This window comes from Stomoxys calcitrans, chromosome 2 (assembly GCF_963082655.1).
Source record: "Stomoxys calcitrans chromosome 2, idStoCalc2.1, whole genome shotgun sequence".
Classification (NCBI taxonomy): Eukaryota; Metazoa; Arthropoda; class Insecta; order Diptera; family Muscidae; genus Stomoxys; species Stomoxys calcitrans.
This window is the reverse complement of record NC_081553.1, coordinates 209060489-209082896: the sequence shown is the minus strand read 5'-3', so window position 1 is coordinate 209082896 and position 22408 is coordinate 209060489. Positions and strand designations below refer to the sequence as shown.

The 22408-nt window shown below is 39.7% G+C and overlaps 1 protein-coding gene across 2 annotated transcripts in view; it reads left to right on the top strand.

The window, feature by feature from the left end:
- The first annotated feature begins 5387 nt into the window (after positions 1-5387).
- The window catches only part of LOC106090087 (zinc finger protein rotund), a 300530-nt gene continuing 283509 nt past the window's right edge, over positions 5388-22408 (top strand). For both annotated transcript variants that reach the window (XM_059362458.1, XM_059362457.1), the window contains exons 1-2: positions 5388-5464; positions 15767-16387. In XM_059362458.1, the coding sequence (XP_059218441.1) occupies positions 15992-16387 (396 nt within the window). In that variant the 5' untranslated portion in view covers positions 5388-5464; positions 15767-15991. The remainder of the gene's footprint in view (positions 5465-15766; positions 16388-22408) is intronic.

Genomic DNA, 22408 nt, shown 5'->3' with positions numbered 1-22408 from the left:
AAGTTTAAGCTCAATGTTAAGGAGCGACACCTATTTGCTGAGAAGTTTTTGCATGGCCATGATTCTATGCCATGATTCCCGCCATACGTCCCATACTCTTTTGTAAAAGGGATGTAAGTAAGGCTTAGAAATCTGTGGACCTTTAGCCGGGCACAACTTGTCTTGCTATGTGTGAGTATAAACCTCTCCCCCTGCTGTCCGATTCAAGTTTAAGCTCAATGTTAAGGAGCGACACCTCTTTGCTGAGAAGTTTTTGCATGGCTGCCATTTTAAAATGGTACAGTATCTCACAAATGTCGCCAGCATTAGGAGGGAATAACCTCCGCTGAAAAATTGTCTCTGATGTTTTCGCCAGGATTCAAATCTGCATCATAGGCGGACATGCTAACATCTTCGCTACGGTGCCCTCCATCAGATCCTAGCGACTTAAACGGTATCTTAGATCAACCTCAGGTACTAAGTTTCAGTATTTCCCTACGATATGTCATCTTACGAAACACCCTGTTATAAAGTCTACATCTTTTCTAAAGCTGCTTACTCCACACTACAGTTCGTAGAGAGAAACTACTTTTGGAAGGCTTCACTATTGCAGTCCTAATTCTATTAACTTCTCAAATCAATGTCTTCTATGGTTTTTCTAGCATAACGGACTCACCCGCCCACCTAACACCACTTAAATACTTCCAGAAGTAGATGTAGACCCCATGTAAATTTTTCGCTCCGTATGACTCCTTGAGTTTACAAATACATTGGAGCAGCTAGGAAGCTATCAATTCAAATTAAATTTTATTCTTTCCAGACAAATTCAATTATCTCCTCAAATTTAACATATAACGACCTCGTTAAAGCCACATATGTTACAAGCATACTGACCAACTTCAAAAGGCCTTATTTAGAGGTGAAATAATTAATGTCAAAAAATTCCCGCCAAAAACTGAAAAAGCCAATGTGAAAATTGAAAACAATCAAAGCTAACCTACCAATTATGAGAGTCATCTAAAGAAACAAAACCTCTGAGTCGATTTATCATGCAAAAGAAAAATTACACTCAAAAACTAAACAGAAAACTGTTGCTTGCTCAAATGTGAAAGAGGGAGTGCCCCCCCCCCCCCCCCCCCCCAGCAAGCAACAAAAATGTGAGTTTCAAATGCTCATCAATGTTTGTTGGTTGGTCTGTAGGTGCTGCTAACAGCTCTCCCAAAACCCTCAGTTATTGCCCAGGCTTAGGTATACCCCTTTTTCTGCAGCTACAACAAGCAAGTAAAAAACCCCCCAATATTTTTTTTTTTAATATATTTTTGGTGCTGCTGCTCTTTTTGTTGCTCTTAAACAAGTAGGCGAAAATTTGAGCATGCGCACTTTGGCAAGCTACTGGTGTTTGGTTAAATCAAATCAAACAATAATCAAAACAAACGAGGGAGAGTGAGAGAGAGAGAGCGAGAAAAAATGAAAAACAACAACAACAAAAGCCCCATAGGCGGCTTTGCTGTGGCACCATGGGGGCTATGGTCTTGCTGCTAAGGCAGCCAACAACAAAAACTACTGCAAAAAAAGAATAGCATGGGAGCATCGTATATCTGTGTTTGCTAACCCGAGCACTGAACACACGGCCAACACTTAAGCAAAAAACGAATAACAAAACAAAACACGAGTAAGAACTCGTTAAACAACATGTGAAAGAGGGACAAAAACCAACAACATGCTCCATGAAACAGTAGCAAAAAGCTACCGAACACCATGTCGTCGTTGTTTTTGCAACTACTGTCGGCTGCTGCAGCGCAGCAACTGCTAGGCTGGGTTTTTGGTTTTGGGTCGTAGTTGCAGAGAGAGTTGAGTTTTGGAAAAATGCAACCAAAAACCTAAGCCAAAGAGGCTATGGTGTTTGATTTGTTTTTTGAATCTCTTGCATGGTTTGTTATGGTATTAGCCGCCACGAGGGTGGTGTAATAAGTGAGGTGAATATCAGAATAAACTGTTTTCACTTTTTATAGGCATTGGCTGCTTCAGCACTAAGTTACACTGCCTGATGGCTGTTTTGTGATGACTTTGGTGTGAGAACTGGGCTTTGGGAAATAGAAAGGAGAAACCTAACCGAAAACGCCTTTTTTTCAGCAGGAATGTTCAAAGGAATTATCGATCGGTACTTCACTTCATGTTGTTGTGATTCATCTGGATAGATCTCTTGATTATGTCGCCTGGTTTTGGATACTGAAAGCTTTCTTAGAACATTTTTATTCGGCTAAAGACCATGTCTAAATTTTTTAAAATACGCGTCAGCATTGGAATCCAGCCCTTCATAGTCATAGTCAACATGTTAATCTTTACGGTCCTACGGTGATTTTCTTAGCAGGATCACCCAAATCACCCAGTATAAGTTCAATAACATCTTGAATAATGAATTAGCAAAATCTCTTTGTAGATAACAGGTGCACTCTTTGAACCAAACTAAGGTATGGGGTGTTATTTGGGGAGGTGCGAACAATTTTGTAGTACGGGCGTCACGTCTGAGGTCAAATGTCGTATATGAAGGATTTGGTCAAGGGAAATAAGGGTACCTTATGTAATGAACGTGATGGTATGGGCACTACTGCATCTAGCTCCCTGGAGATGATGTTTGGGGTCCAGTTATAAGAGCCTTGAGAGCTCTTATGGATACAAGTAGGAGCTGACGTGTAGTGGAATCAGATAAAGAATCTACTGAGTGGAAATCATCACTGAGATCTCTATAGAGGTGGGAGTAGAAGTAGAAGTAGTAGTAGAAGTAGTAGTAGAAGTAAGAGTAGAAGCAGAAGTAGGAATAGGAGTAGGAGTAGAAGTAGGACTAGAAGTAGAAGTAGGAGTAGAAGTAGAAGTAGGAGTAGGAATAGGTATAGGAGTAGGAGTGGGAGTAGGAGTAGGAGTAGGAGTAGGAGTAGGAGTAGGAGTAGGAGTAGGAGTAGGAGTAGGAGTAGGAGTAGGAGTAGGAGTAGGAGTAGGAGTAGGAGTAGGAGTAGAAGTAGAAGTAGGAGTAGGAGTAGGAATAGGTATAGGAGTAGGAGTGGGAGTAGGAGTAGGAGTAGGAGTAGGAGTAGGAGTAGGAGTAGGAGTAGGAGTAGGAGTAGGAGTAGGAGTAGGAGTAGGAGTAGGAGTAGGAGTAGGAGTAGGAGTAGGAGTAGGAGTAGGAGTAGGAGTAGGAGTAGGAGTAGGAGTAGGAGTAGGAGTAGGAGTAGGAGTAGGAGTAGGTGTAGGAGTAGGAGTAGGGGTAGGAGTAGAGCTAAATCTTGGGTATAACAAAATTTCCCAAAATTTTTTTTATGGTTTCGTATTCTTTGCATATAAACCTGACCTTCTGTTCTCATAAAATCCGGTTTTAGTTATATATACCCGCTATATAGACCGATCTCAAGACTTAGGGTCTTGAGGCAATAAATTGGTAATTTTTCATCAGATTTCTATGAAATTTGGCACAGTGAGTTCTGGTAGACCCCTCATTTCTCATTTCTGTGAAGTGTGGTTCAGATCGGACTATATTTGAATATAGCTGCCCTATAGACCCACCGCCCGATCTCCCGATATAGGGTATTGAGGCCATAAAAGATCCATTTATTTCCCGAATTCGATGAAATTTGGCACAGGTTGTTCTAGTAGACTACCCTACCCATTTCTTTCAAATGTGGTCAGGATCGGTCCACATTTGGATATAGCTGCCATATAGATCGATCTCCCGACATAGTGTAATGATCCTATAAAAGGAGCATTTTTCATCCTATTTCGATGAAATTTGGCGCAGGGGGTTCTGGTTCCCCTCTAAACCTTTTTGTTGAATATCGTCCAGATCGGAGCATATTTGGGTATAGCTGCCATATAGACCGATCTCCCGACAAAGTGTAATGAGCCTATAAAAGGAGCATTTTTCATCCTATTTCGATGAAATTTGGCACAGGGGGTTCTGGTACCCCTCTAAAGCTTTTTGCTGAACATCGTTCAGATCGGACCATATTTGGATATAGCTGCCATATAGACCGATCTCCCGATATAGAGTATAGAGCTCATAAAGGAGAATTCGTAAATTGTTTTTCAGAGCCAGAGATACCCGATTAAGATTTCTGTTCAAGAACGCATTAATCGATATCGTCAATCGATATCAATAAAAGAAGACTCTCCATTATTTCTTAATGCTTCTAAAAGATTTTATAAGGTATCTCCTGCTTTATACTTATGCACCTTTTGCCTTTCCTTACTTTTATTATTTAGCTATTTAAATTTTACTATTTTATGGTCACTAAAGTTCAATATTATTATGTTTTTTTGTCTTTGCAGGTAATTTCACCACAAAATCCAAACACCCCTCGTTATTTGAGCACTCACATAAAATCATGGACCAATTCGGCATAGCACCAACAAACAGTCAAACTAAGAGCAATCAATGGCAGTTAAGATTTAATGTGAGCTCATAATGCTCCATGCATGCACACACATACACATCCCCATCCACACACGGAGAGAGAGAGTGTGCCCATACTCCACAAACAGCAAACACACAAAAACTCCCCACTATGGGCAGCAACAGTAGGCAAAGACCCATGGTGGTGATTGTTGTGTGTGTGTGTGTGTGCAATAATGGGGAGCTCTGTGTGCCGTTTGAGCTGCTGCTCTGGCTGCTACTGCTACTGCGACTACTGTCTATTGTCAACGTTGTTGTCGGTAGCAATCGTTGTTGCCCCATCGTCACACACAGTCAGCCATGGTCGAAGAGGCATTTCGAAGGTTTTTTCGTTTCAGACTCAGCATTCGCGTACGGAATTCTTTCGAGTTGGCAGCACAAAATTTTTTTGCTGTGCCCTGCCAATAATACAGGCCGCCGTGTGTCCAACGTTCTTTGTTGTGCGTTTTTGTGTGCTACCACTTGCAAACGCCGCGTTTTTTTAGAAAACCCCTCGAACGAAGAAAAAAAGTGAAGTGAAAATAAAAAACCCCATATACAATTGAATTGCCAAAACTGTGACTAAAAACGCGCGCGCGCGTTTATTTTCAACTGCAAAACCTAAAGGTTGGCGGCTAAGGCCTTCTCAACCCTTTGACTATGGGCTTACTACAGCCAACAAGAGGCCAAGTAATTTAGGCACTTGGCGGCACTTGCAGCCATTACCATTAAAAAAGTGACTGGACAACTTTTATGGGCAAAAGCTCTTGCCAGCAATGGCCGGCAAAAAAATAGGGTGATCTGCACCAGTGGTCAGTGTTCCAAAGGTATTTTCGCGAAGAAGATCAGCGTGGCCGGCAATAACAATAACGAAATTCAACAACAATCCGGATGCGGTATGTGTCCATGAAGGACTATCGATCCTGAAATTCGCTTTCTCGCTCTTTCTCTCTCTCTCCCTCGCTTGCTACAAAAACAAAACAAACGCGTTATTTGCACCGTCTGCTGGCCCGTTGTGTGCAGTGAGTGAGAGCCATTAGTTGGCGGTACAACGCGTTAAAGGTGACCAATTTTATGGCATTTTTGTCGATGATGAAAATTGTTTTACAAAACCTCCAATAACAAGAAAAAAAGTAGAGTAAAAGAAGAAATAATTGAAACCAAGCCCAAGCCGGTCGTTCATAATTACAACATTCTTCAAGTGCAACTAAAAGCGGGCTTGCGAAAAAAAATTAATAAAAGCGTATAGCCCATTAAAGAAGAAGAAGAAGAAAAAAAATTGTGGAAATAATTTAAGGTTGCTTGCATCGACGCGTGTAAACATGGAAACCCTGCAATAAAGGCGTCTACGTTTTTTTTTCGCCAAAGATTAGTGTAATTAGTGATGATGAGTGCCCAAGGGTAGTCCTTACACCAACAAAAGTGAGAATCTTCAACAAAGGATATATTCAATGAAAGTGTTTTTTTTTGTGTTGCTGCTGTTATTTAAGCTTGAAATGATAATTGCTCAAGGACTTAAAACTTGTTTTGTGTTGAAATGGTTTTCAAAACCAAAAATAATTGGCATTTGAATTAGACATAGTCCTATGGACCGATATCGGAAATTCTTGGTGATATATATTTTTTTATGCCAAATAATTCTTTGATACTCGCCTTGAAAAATGTCTTGAATTGGTGTTTCTAAGAATCCAATCCAGTCAATAAATCTTAAGTGTAGCTACCTGTGGACAAGGTAACGGCGATAGCTTTGGTTTTCCCTCATATGTGGATCCTTTGGAATTTGAGCAATAGTTTGATTGTTAACGCTACCATTTTCAGCCTGTTTTGGATTTCCATAGCTTCCTTTATAGACAATGAGTAAATGCAAATTTATCCATTCCCTTAAGGATCAATGGGATACTACTGACATATCCAAGAATGCGGTCCGACTCTAGGTCCGTCTTACTCAAAAAGGACTTGGATTTTATACCCAATATTCGTCTTACACCCCATAAAGTTCAAATAATCTTGATCGTCTCCATGTCCTGAGTCGATCTAGCCATGTCCTTCTGTTCGTCTGTCGAAATCACGATAGCAGTCGAACGCGAATAGCTAGCCACTTGAAATTTTGCACAGATACTAACTATCACTAAGGGACGTTGGGGATTGCAAATGGGCCATATCGGTTCAGATTTAGATATAGCTGCCATATAAATCGATCTCACGATATGAGCTCGATTGAGCTGAAATTAACAACTTCCAAAAATCTTCCCATGTTTGGTCTAAATCGGTTTATAAATCCAATTTTTATCGGTTTTGGTTTTTTTTTTTTTGCAGAATTCATGGCGGTGAGCTCCCAATATTCTGCCCGGCCAAACTTAGCACGTTTTTAGCTTTTTTTTTTTTTTTCGTTTGGTCCTCTTCCCATTGTGTTCAAATTTTGACAAATTTTGTTCAGCGATGAGGCTCATTTCTGGTTGAATGGCTACGTAAATAAGCAAAATTGCCGCATTTGGAGTGAAGAGCAACCAGAAGCCGTTCAAGAACTGCCCATGCATCCCGAAAAATGCACTGTTTGGTGTGGTTTGTACGCTGGTGGAATCATTGGACCGTATTTTTTCAAAGATGCTGTTGGACGCAACGTTACGGTGAATGAACACATTTCGAACCGAACACTGATTTTGGTAATAAAATTCAATGATTTGCAAGCGTTGCTCGTTAGTAAGTCTATTCATGATGAAATGTCAAAGCATACTGAGCATCTTTCTCTTTGACACCATGTCTGAAATCCCACGTGATCTGTCAAATACTAATGCATGAAAATCCTAACCTCAAAAAAATCACCCTTTATATGGCAGCTATATCTAAATCTGAACCGATTTCCATGAAATTCACCATTAATGTCGAGAGTCATAAAGAATTCCCTCCTGCCAAATTTAGAGAGAATCGGTTGACAAATGACCATTTTATGGCTGTATTACTTCAAATCGGAAGAAAATATATATGGCAGCTATATCCAAATCTGAACCGATTTTTATTAAATTCACCAGTAATATTTAGAGTCATAAAGAATTCCCTCCTGCTAAATTTCGAGAGAATCGGTTGACAAATGACCATTTTACTGCTGTTTTACTGGAAATCGGACGAACATATATATGGGAGCTGTATCCAAATCTGAACCGATTTCTATGGAATATAACAGTAATATCGAGAGTTTAAAGAAAATCCTTCCTGCCAAATTTCGAGAGAATCGGTTAATAAATGACTATTTTATTGCATTATTACTGCTAATCGGACGAACATATATATGGAAGCTATATCCAAATCTGAAACGATTTTTTCCAATTTCAATAGGTTTCGTCTCTAGGCCGAAAAACATGCCTATACCAAATTTGAAGACGATCGGATGAAAATTGCGACCTGTAGTGGTCGCAATTTTCATTAACATGGACAGACAGACGGACGGACAGGCAGACGGACAGACAGACAGACAGACAGACAGACATAGCTAAATCGTATCAGTAAGTGATTCTGAGTCAATCGGTATACTTATCATTGGGTCTATCTCTCTTCATTTTTGGTGTTACAAACAAATGCACTAAGTTCCAGCTCCCTTTACCACAGTGGTGGTGTAGAGAGATATTGAGATGGTGAGATATTGAACAGAAATGTGGTTCCTTCCATTTAGAACAGTTTTTCGTACGAGAGCCTCTAATATACGAACCTAATGTGGTCTCCATCGTATTATTTTTGGATAAAGCTGCCATAGAGATCCATCTGCCGATTAAGGGTCTTAAGTCCAAAACAACCTCATTTATTATTCGATTCCACTGAAATTTGGAATAGTGAGTTGTCTCAAGTCCCTCAACATCCGAACCGAATATAATCTACATTGGATCATGTTTAGGTATAGCTGCCGTATCAACCGTTTTTAGCTTTTTTAGCCGATTTCGGTGAAATGTGGAACTCTTTGTTGCAATAAGTCTTAGCATATCCGAATCGAGTCCACTGGGACCTTGTACATTTTGTACAAAATTTTATATGACAACGAAATTTTTAAATTTTTTTTAGACATCAATAAAAGAGGTCCCCAGGGACCTTCTCAACCGCTCGACAGACGGATGGACGGATATGGCCACTTTACTTTAATTGGCTATGACGGAATATTTGTTCCACTAGCTGAATTCTAAAATCTAGCTCATTCTAAAATCTCTGACACCAAGTTTCGAGGTGTCTCCCACCACTTTACATCGTGCTTTTGGTCTTCCCGGTTTGTGTGTACTACCGTGTTTGCCTTCAAAAGACTTCTTTGCTGGAGCTTTTTCATCCATTCTGACAACATGAACTAACCAACGCAGCCGTTGTATTTTGATGCGTGTAACTATGCTATCGTCGTCATACAGCTTGTGGTTCATACGTCGCCTATATTCTCCATTAACGTAAATTGGTTTATATATATTACAAAGAATCTTTCTCTCAAATACTCCAAGTACTGCCTCGCCTGCTTTCACAGGTACTCATGCCTCAGAACCATATAACAACACCGGTAATATCAGTGTCTTGTAAAGTGTAGTCTTCGTCTGTCGAGAGGTGGCCTTGTTTCTAAACTGCTTACTTAGTCCAAAATAGCATCTGTTTGCTAGTATTATTCTCCGCTTTATCTCAAAACTTGAGTCATTCGTTCCGGTTACGGCGGTGCCGAGGTAGATAAAGTTACCGACTGTCTCAAAGTTGTGGTTCCCAACTTTTTCCATTTTCTTTATCTGTTCGGTTGTGCAAGGCTTTTTGAGAGTTGAAACCATCCATTTCGTCTTATCTCCATTTACTGCCAGACCCATTTTCACTGACTCTCTTTCGATTCTTTCAAAGCCTGCAGTTACTACTTCCGATGCCCGAACTATGATGTCGATGTCGTCGGCATAGGCGAGTAGCATCTGTTCTCTTGTGATTAGTGTGCCATATCTATTGACATCTGCATCTCGTCTAAACTTCTCCAGCAGGATATTAAAGAGATCACACGATAGGCAGTCTCCTTGTCTGAAACCTCGTTTGGTATTAAATGGTTGCGAGAGATTCTTTCCTATTCTTTCTAAGAAACACATATCAGCAAGTGTCATTCTGCTGATAGTCTTATTAATTTTGCAGGAATACCAAACTCAGACATGGCTTGAAATACCTTTGAACGTAAAGGAGTATCGAAGGCGGCTTTGTAGTAAAAAAAGATGTGGTGGATGTTGATTTGTCCTTCTCGGGTCTTTTCCAGGATTTGGCGCAGTGTGAATATCTGGTCCTAGGTGGATTTACCAGTTCTAAATCCGCATTGATAGGGCCCAATTATCTCATTGACTTTAGGTTTTAATCTTTCACACAGTACGCTCGAGAGTATCTTGTATGCGATGGGGAGGAGACTTATTCCTCTGTAGTTGGCACATTCCGTCTTGTCTCCTTTCTTGTGTACGGGACATAGTATGCTGAGGTTCCAATCATCGGGTATGCGTTCTTCTAGCCAGATTGCGCAGATAAGCTGATGCATACTCCTTATCAGTGTGTCGCCTCCGGTCGTAAATAGTTCAGCGGGTAACCCGTCGGCTCCTGTTGCCTTGTTGTTCTTTAGTCGGATCACGGCTACTTGGACCACATTCTGATTAGGAGGTAAACATTCTATACCACTATCAGGAATTGGTTCTGCGGTATCCTCTTCGCCACCAAGATCGGACACTAGGAGTTGGGTAAAATGTTCTTTCCATATCCTCAGCATGTAATCTGTGTCAGACGGGCATGGCTAGATTGACTCAAAATGTCCAGACGATCATTATTATATGTATTTTATGGGGTCTTAGATCAATATTTCGAGGGACACACACACACAGAATGCGTTCTATGGTCTCTTCTTCTTCGATGTCTTCACAGCTTCTGCAATAGTCATTGCAGGCTATCTTTAGTCTGTCAGCATGTTTTCCGATTAGACAATGACCTGTCATGACGGACACAATGACTGAGACATCTGTTCTAGCCAATGACAGCAAAGCGGTAGACCCCTTCAAGTCTAGATTAGGCCACATAGTTTTGGAATGCTCACAGACCCCTCTTTGTGACAATCTATCATTCATTGTCCTTCGGGCTTGCTGCTGAAAACTTAGCTTACATGTCGCTAGAGGCATACCCACAGATTCCAGTTTCCCTGCAATGTGTAGGGTAGTTCCTAGTCTCGCAAGCTCGTCCACTTTACAATTCTCTGGGATATCTCTGTGGCCCGGCAACTGTTGCTTGGCTGTCGGAGAAGATTTTTATGCCAATCGTTGTAATGAAGCCCATAAATGCTGCATTTTTTATCCGATTTCGCTGAAATTAGGAATAGTGAGTGGTTTGAAGCCTCCCCACATCCCACCCAAGTATGGTTAAGATTTGATAATATTTTGATATAGCTGCCATATAGACCGATCTGCCGATAAAGTGTCTGAAGTCCATATAAGCTTTATCTGTTACCCGTCGAGTGCGAGGCACTGCTGCCATCGGCACAGTCTTGGATTGGCGGAACCCTAGTTTTGCCATCTGGAAGATCATGTTACACGAATGGATAAAAGCTAGAGGACAGAGTGGGCCTGGGGTCTACATTGAGAAACCAGGGACTGAGATCTAGGGACGTATTATGCCTGACCATAATACGATCCTGCAGGATACAGGCGATCACGGAATGCTTGAAGTGGTGTGGGGCTAACGCGACAGTAAAATTGCCATAAGGCCAATAACAACCAGGCCGTCCTGGTCACGAACAGTCTTGCAGTGCAAGAAGGAGATTAACGCCTTCTCTGAGGATGACAAAATCCGCATCGTTTAGGTGCCGGGCCATATCGGGGTAAGGGGAAATGAAAGGGCAGACAATTTGGCGGTGAAGGCAAGAGGTCAGCTTTTCGGGTCGACGCAGTCCGAGTTAAGAAAGAGGGCGACGAATGCTCATGCAACATTGTGGAACAGCGAAACGATCGTTAGAAGACGAGGCTATTACTGAAGGAAAACAAGAAGGAGCTATTGGCATCATAACGGGTCACACAGGTCTTCGAGCTCACTTATGTAAAATCGGTGCGGCAAGTGATAGCATGTGTAGGGGCATGCGTGAAAGATGATGAGACGTTGGAGCATTGCCAATGTCATTGCCCGGTCATGCGAGTCAATTTCTGTTTCATTGTTATTCAAGTCAAGCTTAATGACCAAGCGAATGCAACACCCAAAGGAGAGATTGTTAAATGAGTCTTGAAGAAAAGTTATTGCCAGTTCCTTAGACAGGGCAGGACACATGTCACCCCACTGGTGGAAGTGTTTCGATAATTGGGTTTCTTTTTCTCATTCACGATGGTGCCGATGAGCTGACATTTTGCACGTAAGGTTTTGTTGTAACTTCCAACAATCGTGGCAAGTATGATCCTAATCGGTGCATAATCTGATACAGCTCCTATATAAACCGATCTCCTGATTTGACATCACAAGCCTTTGAAAGCCTCAATTTTCATCCGAAGGCGGCCGAAATTTTATACGTAGTGTTCTGTTGCGATTTCCTGCAATGGTGTTCCAAATCCTTGGTGTAAACTTTTACCAGAATCCGTTGGGCTCCCAAGATTCAGCCTGGCCGCACGCTTTACTTGTTAGTTCTCTACTTTCTCGTTTGCCCAGACTCAAATGTCTTTCCCAACTTTAATGCCATCAACGTTGTGAAGTCTCCATTTATCACCAGCCCTATTTTATTGACCTTTTCAAGACAGTTTCTACATATTCTCAATGATCGACCCATGATATCAATGACGTCGGGTCAGGCAAGTAGCATGTGTTCTTTGGTATCTCCATGGCGTATAGTCTTCTTCTGCAAGATATGGTGAAGAGATCACACGATCAGCTGTTACGCTGTCTGAAACCAGGTATTGAAGGTTTCCTAGAGGTTCTTTCCTTTTTATACCCTACATCACTACTGTGGTACAGGGTATTATAACTTAGTGAATTTGTTTGTAACACCCAAAAGGAGGAGAGATAGACCCATAAGTATACCGATCGATTCAGAATCACTTTCTGATTTGATTTAGTAATGTCCCTCTGTCTGTCTGTCCGTCTGTCTGTCCGTCCGTCTGTCTGTCCGTCTGTCCATGTTAATTTGTGTACAAAGTACAGGTCGCAGTTTTCATCCGATCGTCTTTAAATTTATTACAGGCATGTTTTTCGACCTAGCGACGAAGCCTATTGAAATTGGAAAAAATCGGTTCAGATCTGAATATAGCTCCCATATATATGTTCGTCCGATTTTCAGTAATAATGCAATAAAATGGTCATTTGTTAACCGATTCTCTCGAAATTTGGCAGGAAGGATTTTTTTACGGCTCTCAATATTACTGGTGAATTTCATAGAAATCGGTTCAGATTAAGATATAGCTCTCATATATAAGTATCGCCCGATTTATAGTAATACAGCAATAAAATGGTCATTTGTTAACCGATTCCCTCGGTAGTAGGCGGGAAAGATTTTCATACGACTCTCAATATTACAGGTGAATTTCATAGAAATCGGCCCAGATTTGGATAAAGCTCCCATATATATGTTCGTCCGATTTACAGTAATACAGCAATAAAATGGTCATTTGTTGACCGAATCTCTTGAAATTTGGTAGGAAGGATTTTCTAATGACTCTCAATATAACTGCTGAATTTCATAGAAGTCGGTTCAGATTTGGATATAGCTTTCGTCTATATGTATTGCCCGATTTTCACTCTAGAGCCACTGCAAGCACATTTATCGAACAATCTTGCCAAAATAGTACACAACGCTTTCTTCGACGACTATCACAATATACATAGAGGTTGGTCGAAATCGGTTCAGATTTAGATATAGCTCTCAAATATATGTTCGTCCGATTTTGAGAAATATTGCTAGAAAATGATCACTTGTTAACCGATTCTGTCGAAATTAGGCAGGAGGGATTTTGTTATGACTCTCAATATTATTGCTGAATTTTATAGAAATCGGTTCAGATTTGGATATAGCTCTCACATATATATATATATATCGCCCGATTTTAACTTCTAGAGTCACAGCAAGCGCATTTATTGACCCATCTTGCCAAAATTTTGTACAAGGCTTTCCTCCACGATTGCCCCAGTATCTGAGGAGTTTGCTCAAGATCGGTTCAGATTTAGATATAGCTCTCATATATATATATCGCCCGATTTTAACTTCTAGAGTCACAGCAAGCGCATTTATTGACCCATCTTGCCAAAATTTTGTACAAGGCTTTCCTCGACGACTGCCACAGTAGCTGAGGAGTTTGGTCGAAATCGGTTCAGATTTAAATATAGCTCCCATATATATGTTCGTCCGATTTGCAGTAATATTGCATTCAAATGGTCTTTTGTGAACCGATTCTGTCGAAATTTTGCAGGAGGGATTTTCTCTTGACTCTCAATATTACTGGTGAATTTTTTCATTGAAATCGGTTCTGATTTAGTTATAGCTCTCATATATATATATATATATATATATATATATATATATATATATATATATATATATATATATATATATATATATATATATATATATATATATATATATATATATATATATATATATATATATATATATATATATCGCCCGATTTTAACTTCTAGAGTCACAGCAAGCGCATTTATTGACCCATCTTGCCAAATTTTTGTACAAGGCTTTCCTCGACGATTGCCCCAGTATCTGAGGAGTTTGCTCCAGATCGGTTCAGATTTAGATATAGCTCCCATATATATGTTCGTCCGATTTTGAGAAATATTGCCAGAAAGTGCAAATTTGTTAACCGATTCTGTCGAAATTTTGCAAGAAGGATTTTCTCTTGACTCCCAATGTTACTGGTGAATTTCATGGAAATCGGTTTAGTTTTAGATATAGCTCTCATATATATATTTTTACTTCTAGAGTCACAGCAAGCACATTTATTGACGCATCTTGCCAAAATTTTGCAAAACGCTTTCGAAATCGGTTCAGATTTAGATATAGCCCTCAAATATATGTTCGTCCGATTTTGAGAAATATTGCTAGAAAATGATCACTTGTTAACCGATTCTGTCAAAATTTTGCAGGAAGGACTTTCTTATGGCTCTCAATATTACTGGTGAATTTCATGGAAATCGGTTCAGATTTAGATATAGCTCTCATATATATATATCGCCCGATTTTCACTTCTAGGGTCACAGAAAGCGCATTTATTGATTCATATTGCCAAAATTTTGTATAAGGCTTTCCTCGAAGACTGCCATAGTAGCTGAGGAGTTTGGTCGAAATCGGTTCAGATTTAGATATAGCTCCCATATATATGTTCATCCGATTTTGAGAAATATTGCCAGAAAGTGCTCATTTGTTAACCGATTCTGTAGAAATTTTGCAGGAAGGATTTTCTCTTGAATCTCAATATTACTGGTGAATTTCATGGAAATCGGTTCAGAGTTAGATATAGCTCTCATATATATATATATCGCCCGATTTTAACTTCTAGAGTCACAGCAAGCATATTTATTGACCCATCTTGCCAAAATTTTGCAAAACGCTTTCCTCGACGACTGCCACAGAATCTGAGGAGTTTGCTCGAAATCGGTTCAGATTTAGATATAGCTCCCATATATATGTTCATCCGATTTTGAGAAATATTGCCAAAAAGTGCTCATTTGTCAACCGATTCTCTTGAAATTTGGCAGGAGGGATTCTTTTATGACTCTCAATATTACTGCTGAATTTCATGGAAATCGGTTCAGATTTAGATATAGCTCTCATATATGTATTTCGCCAGATTTTCACCCTGAGAGCCACTGCAAGCTCATTGTTTGACCCATCTTGCCAAAATTTTGTACAAGGCTTTCCTCGACTACTGCCATAGTGTCTGATAAGTTTTCTCGAAATCGGTTCAGATTTAGATATAGCTCCCATATAGATGTTCGTCAGATGTTGGGTAATTTGCCATAATGTTGTCATTTGTCAACCTTAGGTTTTTACAGTTTGAACATATTTGCTCGCCGAGGTCTATCAAAATTGGTTCACAATTGGATATAGCTTTCACATTGTACATATAGGGTAGGTGTAGGGTATTATAAAGTTAGCACCGCCCGACTTTTGCCCTTTCTTACTGGTTTTGATTAAGGAAAGTTATTTTGCGGGTATACCAAATTCTGGTAGAGCTTGCAGCTCCTTTGAAGGGGTAATGAGCTATAGAGCTTGCGAAAGGTGACTTGATTAAGATGTGAATCGAATCAAAAATCGGTTCACATCATAAATAACATTTTTTAAAAATAAAAAATTATGAGAAATAGACATATAGTGTTTCAGATTTTAAAATTATTTAACTATTTTTTTTTTTAAATATGCAGAATGTCTGAAAAAAAAACACAATACCAAAATTAACGTACTAAAACTAATAAAATTTCAATAAAAAAGTTGCAACTTACAAAAATTGAAATGAAATTTATATCAACTAAAGAATAAAAATTAAGTGCAATATTAGCAAGTGTGTGAAACCGTTTAAAACAATAACTGAAAGTGCTAAAAATACTCAAAAGTTAACTCCACAAGGCATAACATAAACGCGCCCTTAAATGATTATGCATGGTACCTGGTATAAGGGACCACAATTGGCTCATACACACCACACCTCGACCACAACAACCAGCGTTCCAGCATCCAGCACAGGCGAATACCACCAATTCCGTTCGTATCCCTCATTTGTTGTCACACCATATCACGAATCGACGGCACCGTTTGAGAAATCCTTTCCCAGTGCAGCTGCAACACCATCTCTGCTGGTCGACAGCAGTGGTGTCTTCAATGGCAACAGTAGCGGCGGCGTCGGCGGCGGCATCATAGCCAATCATTTGACTGTCTTAAGTCCGACCATTAAAATCGAACAGAACTATGGCGAACAATTGAGTGGAGTGGAGGATTATGCATTGAATTTGGTCGATTGTTCTGAGGGCGAAAGTGGACATTTTAAGGTGAGTTAATTTCTTTCTTTTAAGAAGCGTATATATATATATATCATAAAGTTGGCAAATGGGAAAATAATGACATATTTTTGCACTTTAAGTAAGAAATCTTCTTATATATAAAAATTTGTGTTTGTTTGTGTGTTCCTAATAGACTCAAAAACAGCTAAACCGATTTTCATGAAATTTTCATTGATCCCGTGGTGAAAAAAGGGTACTCCATTTTTTGTTATCTGAAGCGGGGGCAGACCCTCCCCCTTATGCTAATTTTCAGATTATTGCCACTCCTATGGGTGACCACCATAAATGACCTATTACGGATGCTGACTGGAGGAGGGATTTGAACCCGCGTCTGCTACTCAGATGAGCTATGCAGAAGGGCCGAAAGGGTCTTCCATATGGCATATGACTGGGCTAGACCCAGAGGTCTCAATGTTAATCCAGAGAAGACTGAAATATGCCTGTTCACAAAGAAGACGAAGGTGGGCCAATTTAACGCACCACGATTCCACAACAAAACGATTTCGAGATCTGCCTAGGTCAAATACTTAGGTGTGACCTTGGACAGGAAACTGAATTGGAAGTGTCACATTCAGGAGCGTACTGAAAAGGCTCACAGACGTTGGGCACCATGGCAAGGGGCCGTTGGCTCGAAGTGGGACCTGAATCCGAGGATAGTCCACTGGCTCTACAGGAACGTGATTAGACCAATACTTCCTTACGCCTCAGTAGTTTGGTGGACTGCTATGGAGAAAAGTCATCACCCTGCCTCTTGGCATAGGCGGAGCGATGAGGACCACACCCACTAGGGCACTGGAGACTATTCTAGATATCCGACCCATTGGCATACAGATTAAGTGTGAGGCAACCACTGCCGCTATGAGACTTAAGGCGATGGGAGATTGGATTGAGGATGGAAGCAGCTCATACCAACGCGGTATAATCGAGGCTACGATAGGAAAACTGGAAGGAAGAGAAGAGGTTTATGATCGGGTACCTGAGATGAACCTTGAAGTCGAATGCGAGGCACTGCTGCCATCGGCACAGTCTTTGATTGGCGGAACCCTAGTATTGCGATTTGGAAGATCATGTAACAGGGATGGATCAAAGCTAGAGGACAGAGTGGGCCTGGGGGTATACATTGAGAACCAAGGAACTGAGATCTGTTTTACACTGCCTGACCATAATATGGCCCTGCAGGCGGAGATGCGGGCGATCACGGAATGCGTGAAGTGATGTCGAGTGTGAACATCTTTACCGACAGAAAAATTGCCATAAGGGCAATAACAACCAGGACGGTAGGTTCACGAACAGTCTTGCAGTGTAAGAAGGAGATGAACGCCTTCTCTGAGGATGGCAAAATCCGCATTGTTTGGGTGCCGGGCCATAACGAGAGGAAATGAAAGGGCAGACGATTTGGCATTGAAGGCCAGAGGACTGCCGTCAATAAACTTAGTTAACCCGAAGCCTTTCGAGTCGACGCAGTCCGAGACCGAGGGAGTGGGTGACTAGTTCACATGCAACATTGTGGAACAGCGAAACGGTCGGTAGGACGGCGAAAATCCTATAGGGGGATCCAGATGGTGAGAAGTCGAGGCTATTACTGAAAGGAAGTAAGGAGGAGGTTAGTATAGCTATTGGTATCATAACGGGACACAAAGGACTACAAGCTCACTTATGTAAAATCGGTGCGGCAAGTGATAGAATGTGTAAGGCATGCGTGGAAGATGATGAGACGTTGACGTCCTTTGTCATTGCCCAGCTTTCGCGTCCAACAGATACCGTTACTTAGTTGGATACACAATACCAGAACTGAACCAATTTAGGGGTGTGGTAATGAAAACAATTAAGGATTTTGTAAGTAGCACGGAATTCCTAACTTAACATTTTCTTTTTATACCCTACACCTCTACTTTGGTACAGGGTATTATAATTTAGTGAATTAGTTTGTAACACCCAAAAGGAAGAGAGATAGACACATTGATAAGTATACCGATCGACTCAGAATCACTTTCTGATTCGATTTAGCAATGTCCCTCTGTCTGTCCGTCCGTCTGTCTGTCCATATTAATTGGTGTACAAACTACAGCTCGCAATTTTCATCCGATCGTCTCCAAATTTGGTATGGGCATGTTTTTCGGCCTAGAGACGAAGCCTATTGAAATTGGAAAAAGTCGGTTCAGATTTGGATATAGCTCCCATATATATGTTCGTCCTATTTTCTGTAATACAACAGTAAAATAGTCATTTATTGACCGATTGTTTTGAAATTTGTTGGGAAAGATTTTCTTATGACTCTCAATATTACTGGTGAATTTCATAGAAATCGGTTCAGATTTGGATATAGCTCCCATATATATGTTCGTCCCATTAAAAGTAATACAGCAATAAAATGGTCATTTGTTGACCGATTCTCTTGAAATTTGGTAGGAAGAATTTCCTTATGACTTTCAATATTACTGGTGAATTTCATAGAAATCGGGTCAGATTTGGATATAGCTGCCATATATATGTTCGTCCGATTTCCAGTAATACAGCAGTAAAATGGTCATTTGTTGACCGATTCTCTTGAAATTTGGTAGGAAGAATTTCCTTATGACTTTCAATATTACTGGTGAATTTCATTGAAATCGCTTCAGATTTGGATATAGCTCCCATATATATGTTCGTCCGATTTCCAGTAATACATCAATAAAATGGTCATTTGTTTACCGATTCTCTTGAAATTCGGTAGGAAGAATTTTCTTATGACTCTCAATATTACTGGTGAATTTAGTAAAAATCGGCTCAGATTTGGATATAGCTCCCATATATATGTTCGTCCGATTGGCAGTAATACAGCAGTATAATGGTCATTTGTTTACCGATTCTCTTGAAATTTGGTAGGAAGAATTTCCTTATGACTTTCAATATTACTGGTGAATTTCATTGAAATCGCTTCAGATTTGGATATAGCTCCCATATATATGTTCGTCCGATTTCCAGTAATACATCAATAAAATGGTCATTTGTTTACCGATTCTCTTGAAATTCGGTAGGAAGAATTTTCTTATGACTCTCAATATTACTGTTGAATTTCAAAGAAATCGGGTCAGATTTGGATATAGCTCCCATATATATGTTCGTCCGATTGGCAGTAATACAGCAGTAAAATGGTCATTTGTCAACCGATTCTCTCGAAATTTAGCAGGAAGGATTTTCTTATGACTCTCAATATTACTGGTGAATTTCATGGAAATCGCTTCACATTTGGATATAGCTCCCATATATATGTTCGTCCGATTTGCAGTAATACAGCAGTAAAATGGTCACTTGTAGACCGATTCTCTTGAAATTTGTTGGGAATGACTTTCTTCTGACTCTCAATATTGCTGGTGAATTTCATGGAAATCGGTTCACATTTGGATATAGCTCCCATATATATTTTCGTCCGATTTGCAGTAATACAGCAGTAAAATGGTCACTTGTAGACCGATTCTCTTGAAATTTGTTGGGAAGGACTTTCTTCTGATTCTCAATATTACTGATGTGTTTCAAAGAAATCTGTTCATATATATATATATATATATATATATATATATATATATAAGTTAACAGTTACTAAATTTCTGTTTTTATTAATTTGAGTGCTTTTACAGAACTGAATCAAAAATCTTAAACTTAGGTTGAAGTTGGTTGGTGCTGCTGTTGGCGCTGCTGCTGTTGGTTGGTGCTGTTGCTGGTGCTGCTATTGGTTTCTTGCTGATTGACGATTTTGTTATTGTTGTCGTCATGAGGTGTCAGGTTACCCGCTTTGCTGTGTTTGCTGTTGACCTGCGGTACTGGTGGATACGGATTGTTGACCCTTGCGTTAGCTGTAGAAATGCTTACATTTCATTACCATTACCATTTCATATTGTTGCTTACAAATCATGATGGTTCACTGTTTGTTGTTGCAGGCGGACAATGTTGACTGACAGCGGTCAATGAATTAATCAATAGAATCAGCAATTTTTTGGTATCGAAATCCAATATAAAGAATTTTTTGTTTGGCTGACATCCCAGCAAACATCTTTGATGTTAACACCTCCCCTCTTAGTTACGAGCGTCCTCGATCGTAATACCGTTAGAAGTAAGGTATCTGAGATAATCTTGGTACGTCTCTTGGAAAGTTTGTTGAATTCGATGTCGGAACTGATAGTTGATTGGGAGGTGCTAGATTAACGGTTTCAATCAATGGGCGCTGCTTTCTTCTTATCAAGAACAATACCAGAATGAGAGCTGCAGCTATTGTGAGTAAATGCACGGCCGCACTCCATTTGTTTTTAATGTTCAACAGTTCTATCGCTTTTGTATTGTTTAGATGGATCCTTTTTACAAATTCCAAAGTGGTTACTTCTTCTATTTTTGATCCAGGAGATCTAGGTTGTAGGATTGCAGGTAATGGTTCGGCATACGTTGTTTGGAAATAGTTGTATGTCTCGTTGTCAATTGTTATGGAAGCGTTTTGAAACTTGATTCTGAAGGTTCCCGTAAGATTGTACTGCTCGTCGTTGATGAGAATGGTACCATCGAATTGATTTAGTAGAATCATCCCAGGCAAGACTTCCTCTACTGTAGGGGTGGTGCTATGTCTCAATAAAGTACAGTTTGCTTCTACGCTTTTTAAAAGATTTAACAAACAATTTTCTTTTTCTATTCTTTTGACATTATTTAAATTACAAACAGTCAGATTATTGAAAGATTTACATGGTTTAAGGATCCCATAGGATTCATTTTTACAAACTAGTATTTCATTATAATCAATTTTATTAATAAGATCCCCACTCTTAGTGGGTTTAATCAAGAGTTTACTGCAGGAATCTAAATTCGTAGTCGGTACATTGACAATATAAATAAGTGATTTTTCATTTGATGCAATTTTTACTTCAGAGAATTCGAATATTTCTTCTATGTTTACAAAGGGAATTGAATCTTTCTCGAAAAGCTCTTTTGCAATATTCACTTCAGTGTTCGACAATACAAATGAATTTATTATGCCGGACTTTGCCCAGTGAATGGCATAATTTACATTAACAATTTCTTCCTTTAAAAGGTCAATTTTCATTTTGAGCATGGTTATAAAATTTTCATTGGTTTTTACAATTTTTATAATTTTGTTGGTATTTTCTGTGAGTTCATCTATTTTTTTTAGAGACAGATTATTTATTACAACCTGCCTATTATTGCTTGACAAAACATTGTTAATTTTTTGCTCTATTATCTCGAAATCGTCGTGATCTGGATTTCCGGCGATCCATTTCCAAGTAGATCCAATAAAATTAAGAGATCTCTTTACTCTGGGCTTAATCCTATCTAGGTGACGCTGAAGTTGGGTAAGTTCATGTTGAAGGTATGGATAAAGAGGATGGGATTGGTTTATATTCTGACGTAGGTGTTGCTGCAGGGTATTAATTACATTCTGGTAGTCCTCTGTCTCAATAACATGTATTAATTTCAAATATCCCGTCTGAAGTTTCGCATAACCAGTATTTATAGAAATAATCTGTGAGTTGGAGTAATCTAGAATCTGCACCTCAGCCTTTGCAAAAAGGGATAAAAATCTGGAAAGATGGAATTTACTTTAGTTTCTAATGTTATTCTTATGAACAATGCGACCTGACTCCGTAGTGATTGTGCTATTTTTATTTTCTTTAACAATTTCCTCGGCATAGCTTTTACTCAGCTTTGTTCCTAGCCTCTTGTTAACCTTCACGAAAACTTTATCTCCTGGTTCATAATCCTTATGGTTTGTTCTATTCTTGTTATGGACCCTCATATCACTCGCCTGTTTCTGTTTGAGTTTTTCGACTATCTCCATTTTTTCCCTCTCCAGTTCTTGGGGTGCAGTGAAGACACGTCTTCCAAAGAATGCCTCAACTGGTTTTCGTGCAGTGGTAGAATGAATCGAATTATTATATTCAAACAGAGACTTATGAAGGAGCTCTGAGAAGGAATCAGGGGAATTCTCTGCCTTGATGCACCTCATAATCTCGGTCAGTGTCGAATGGA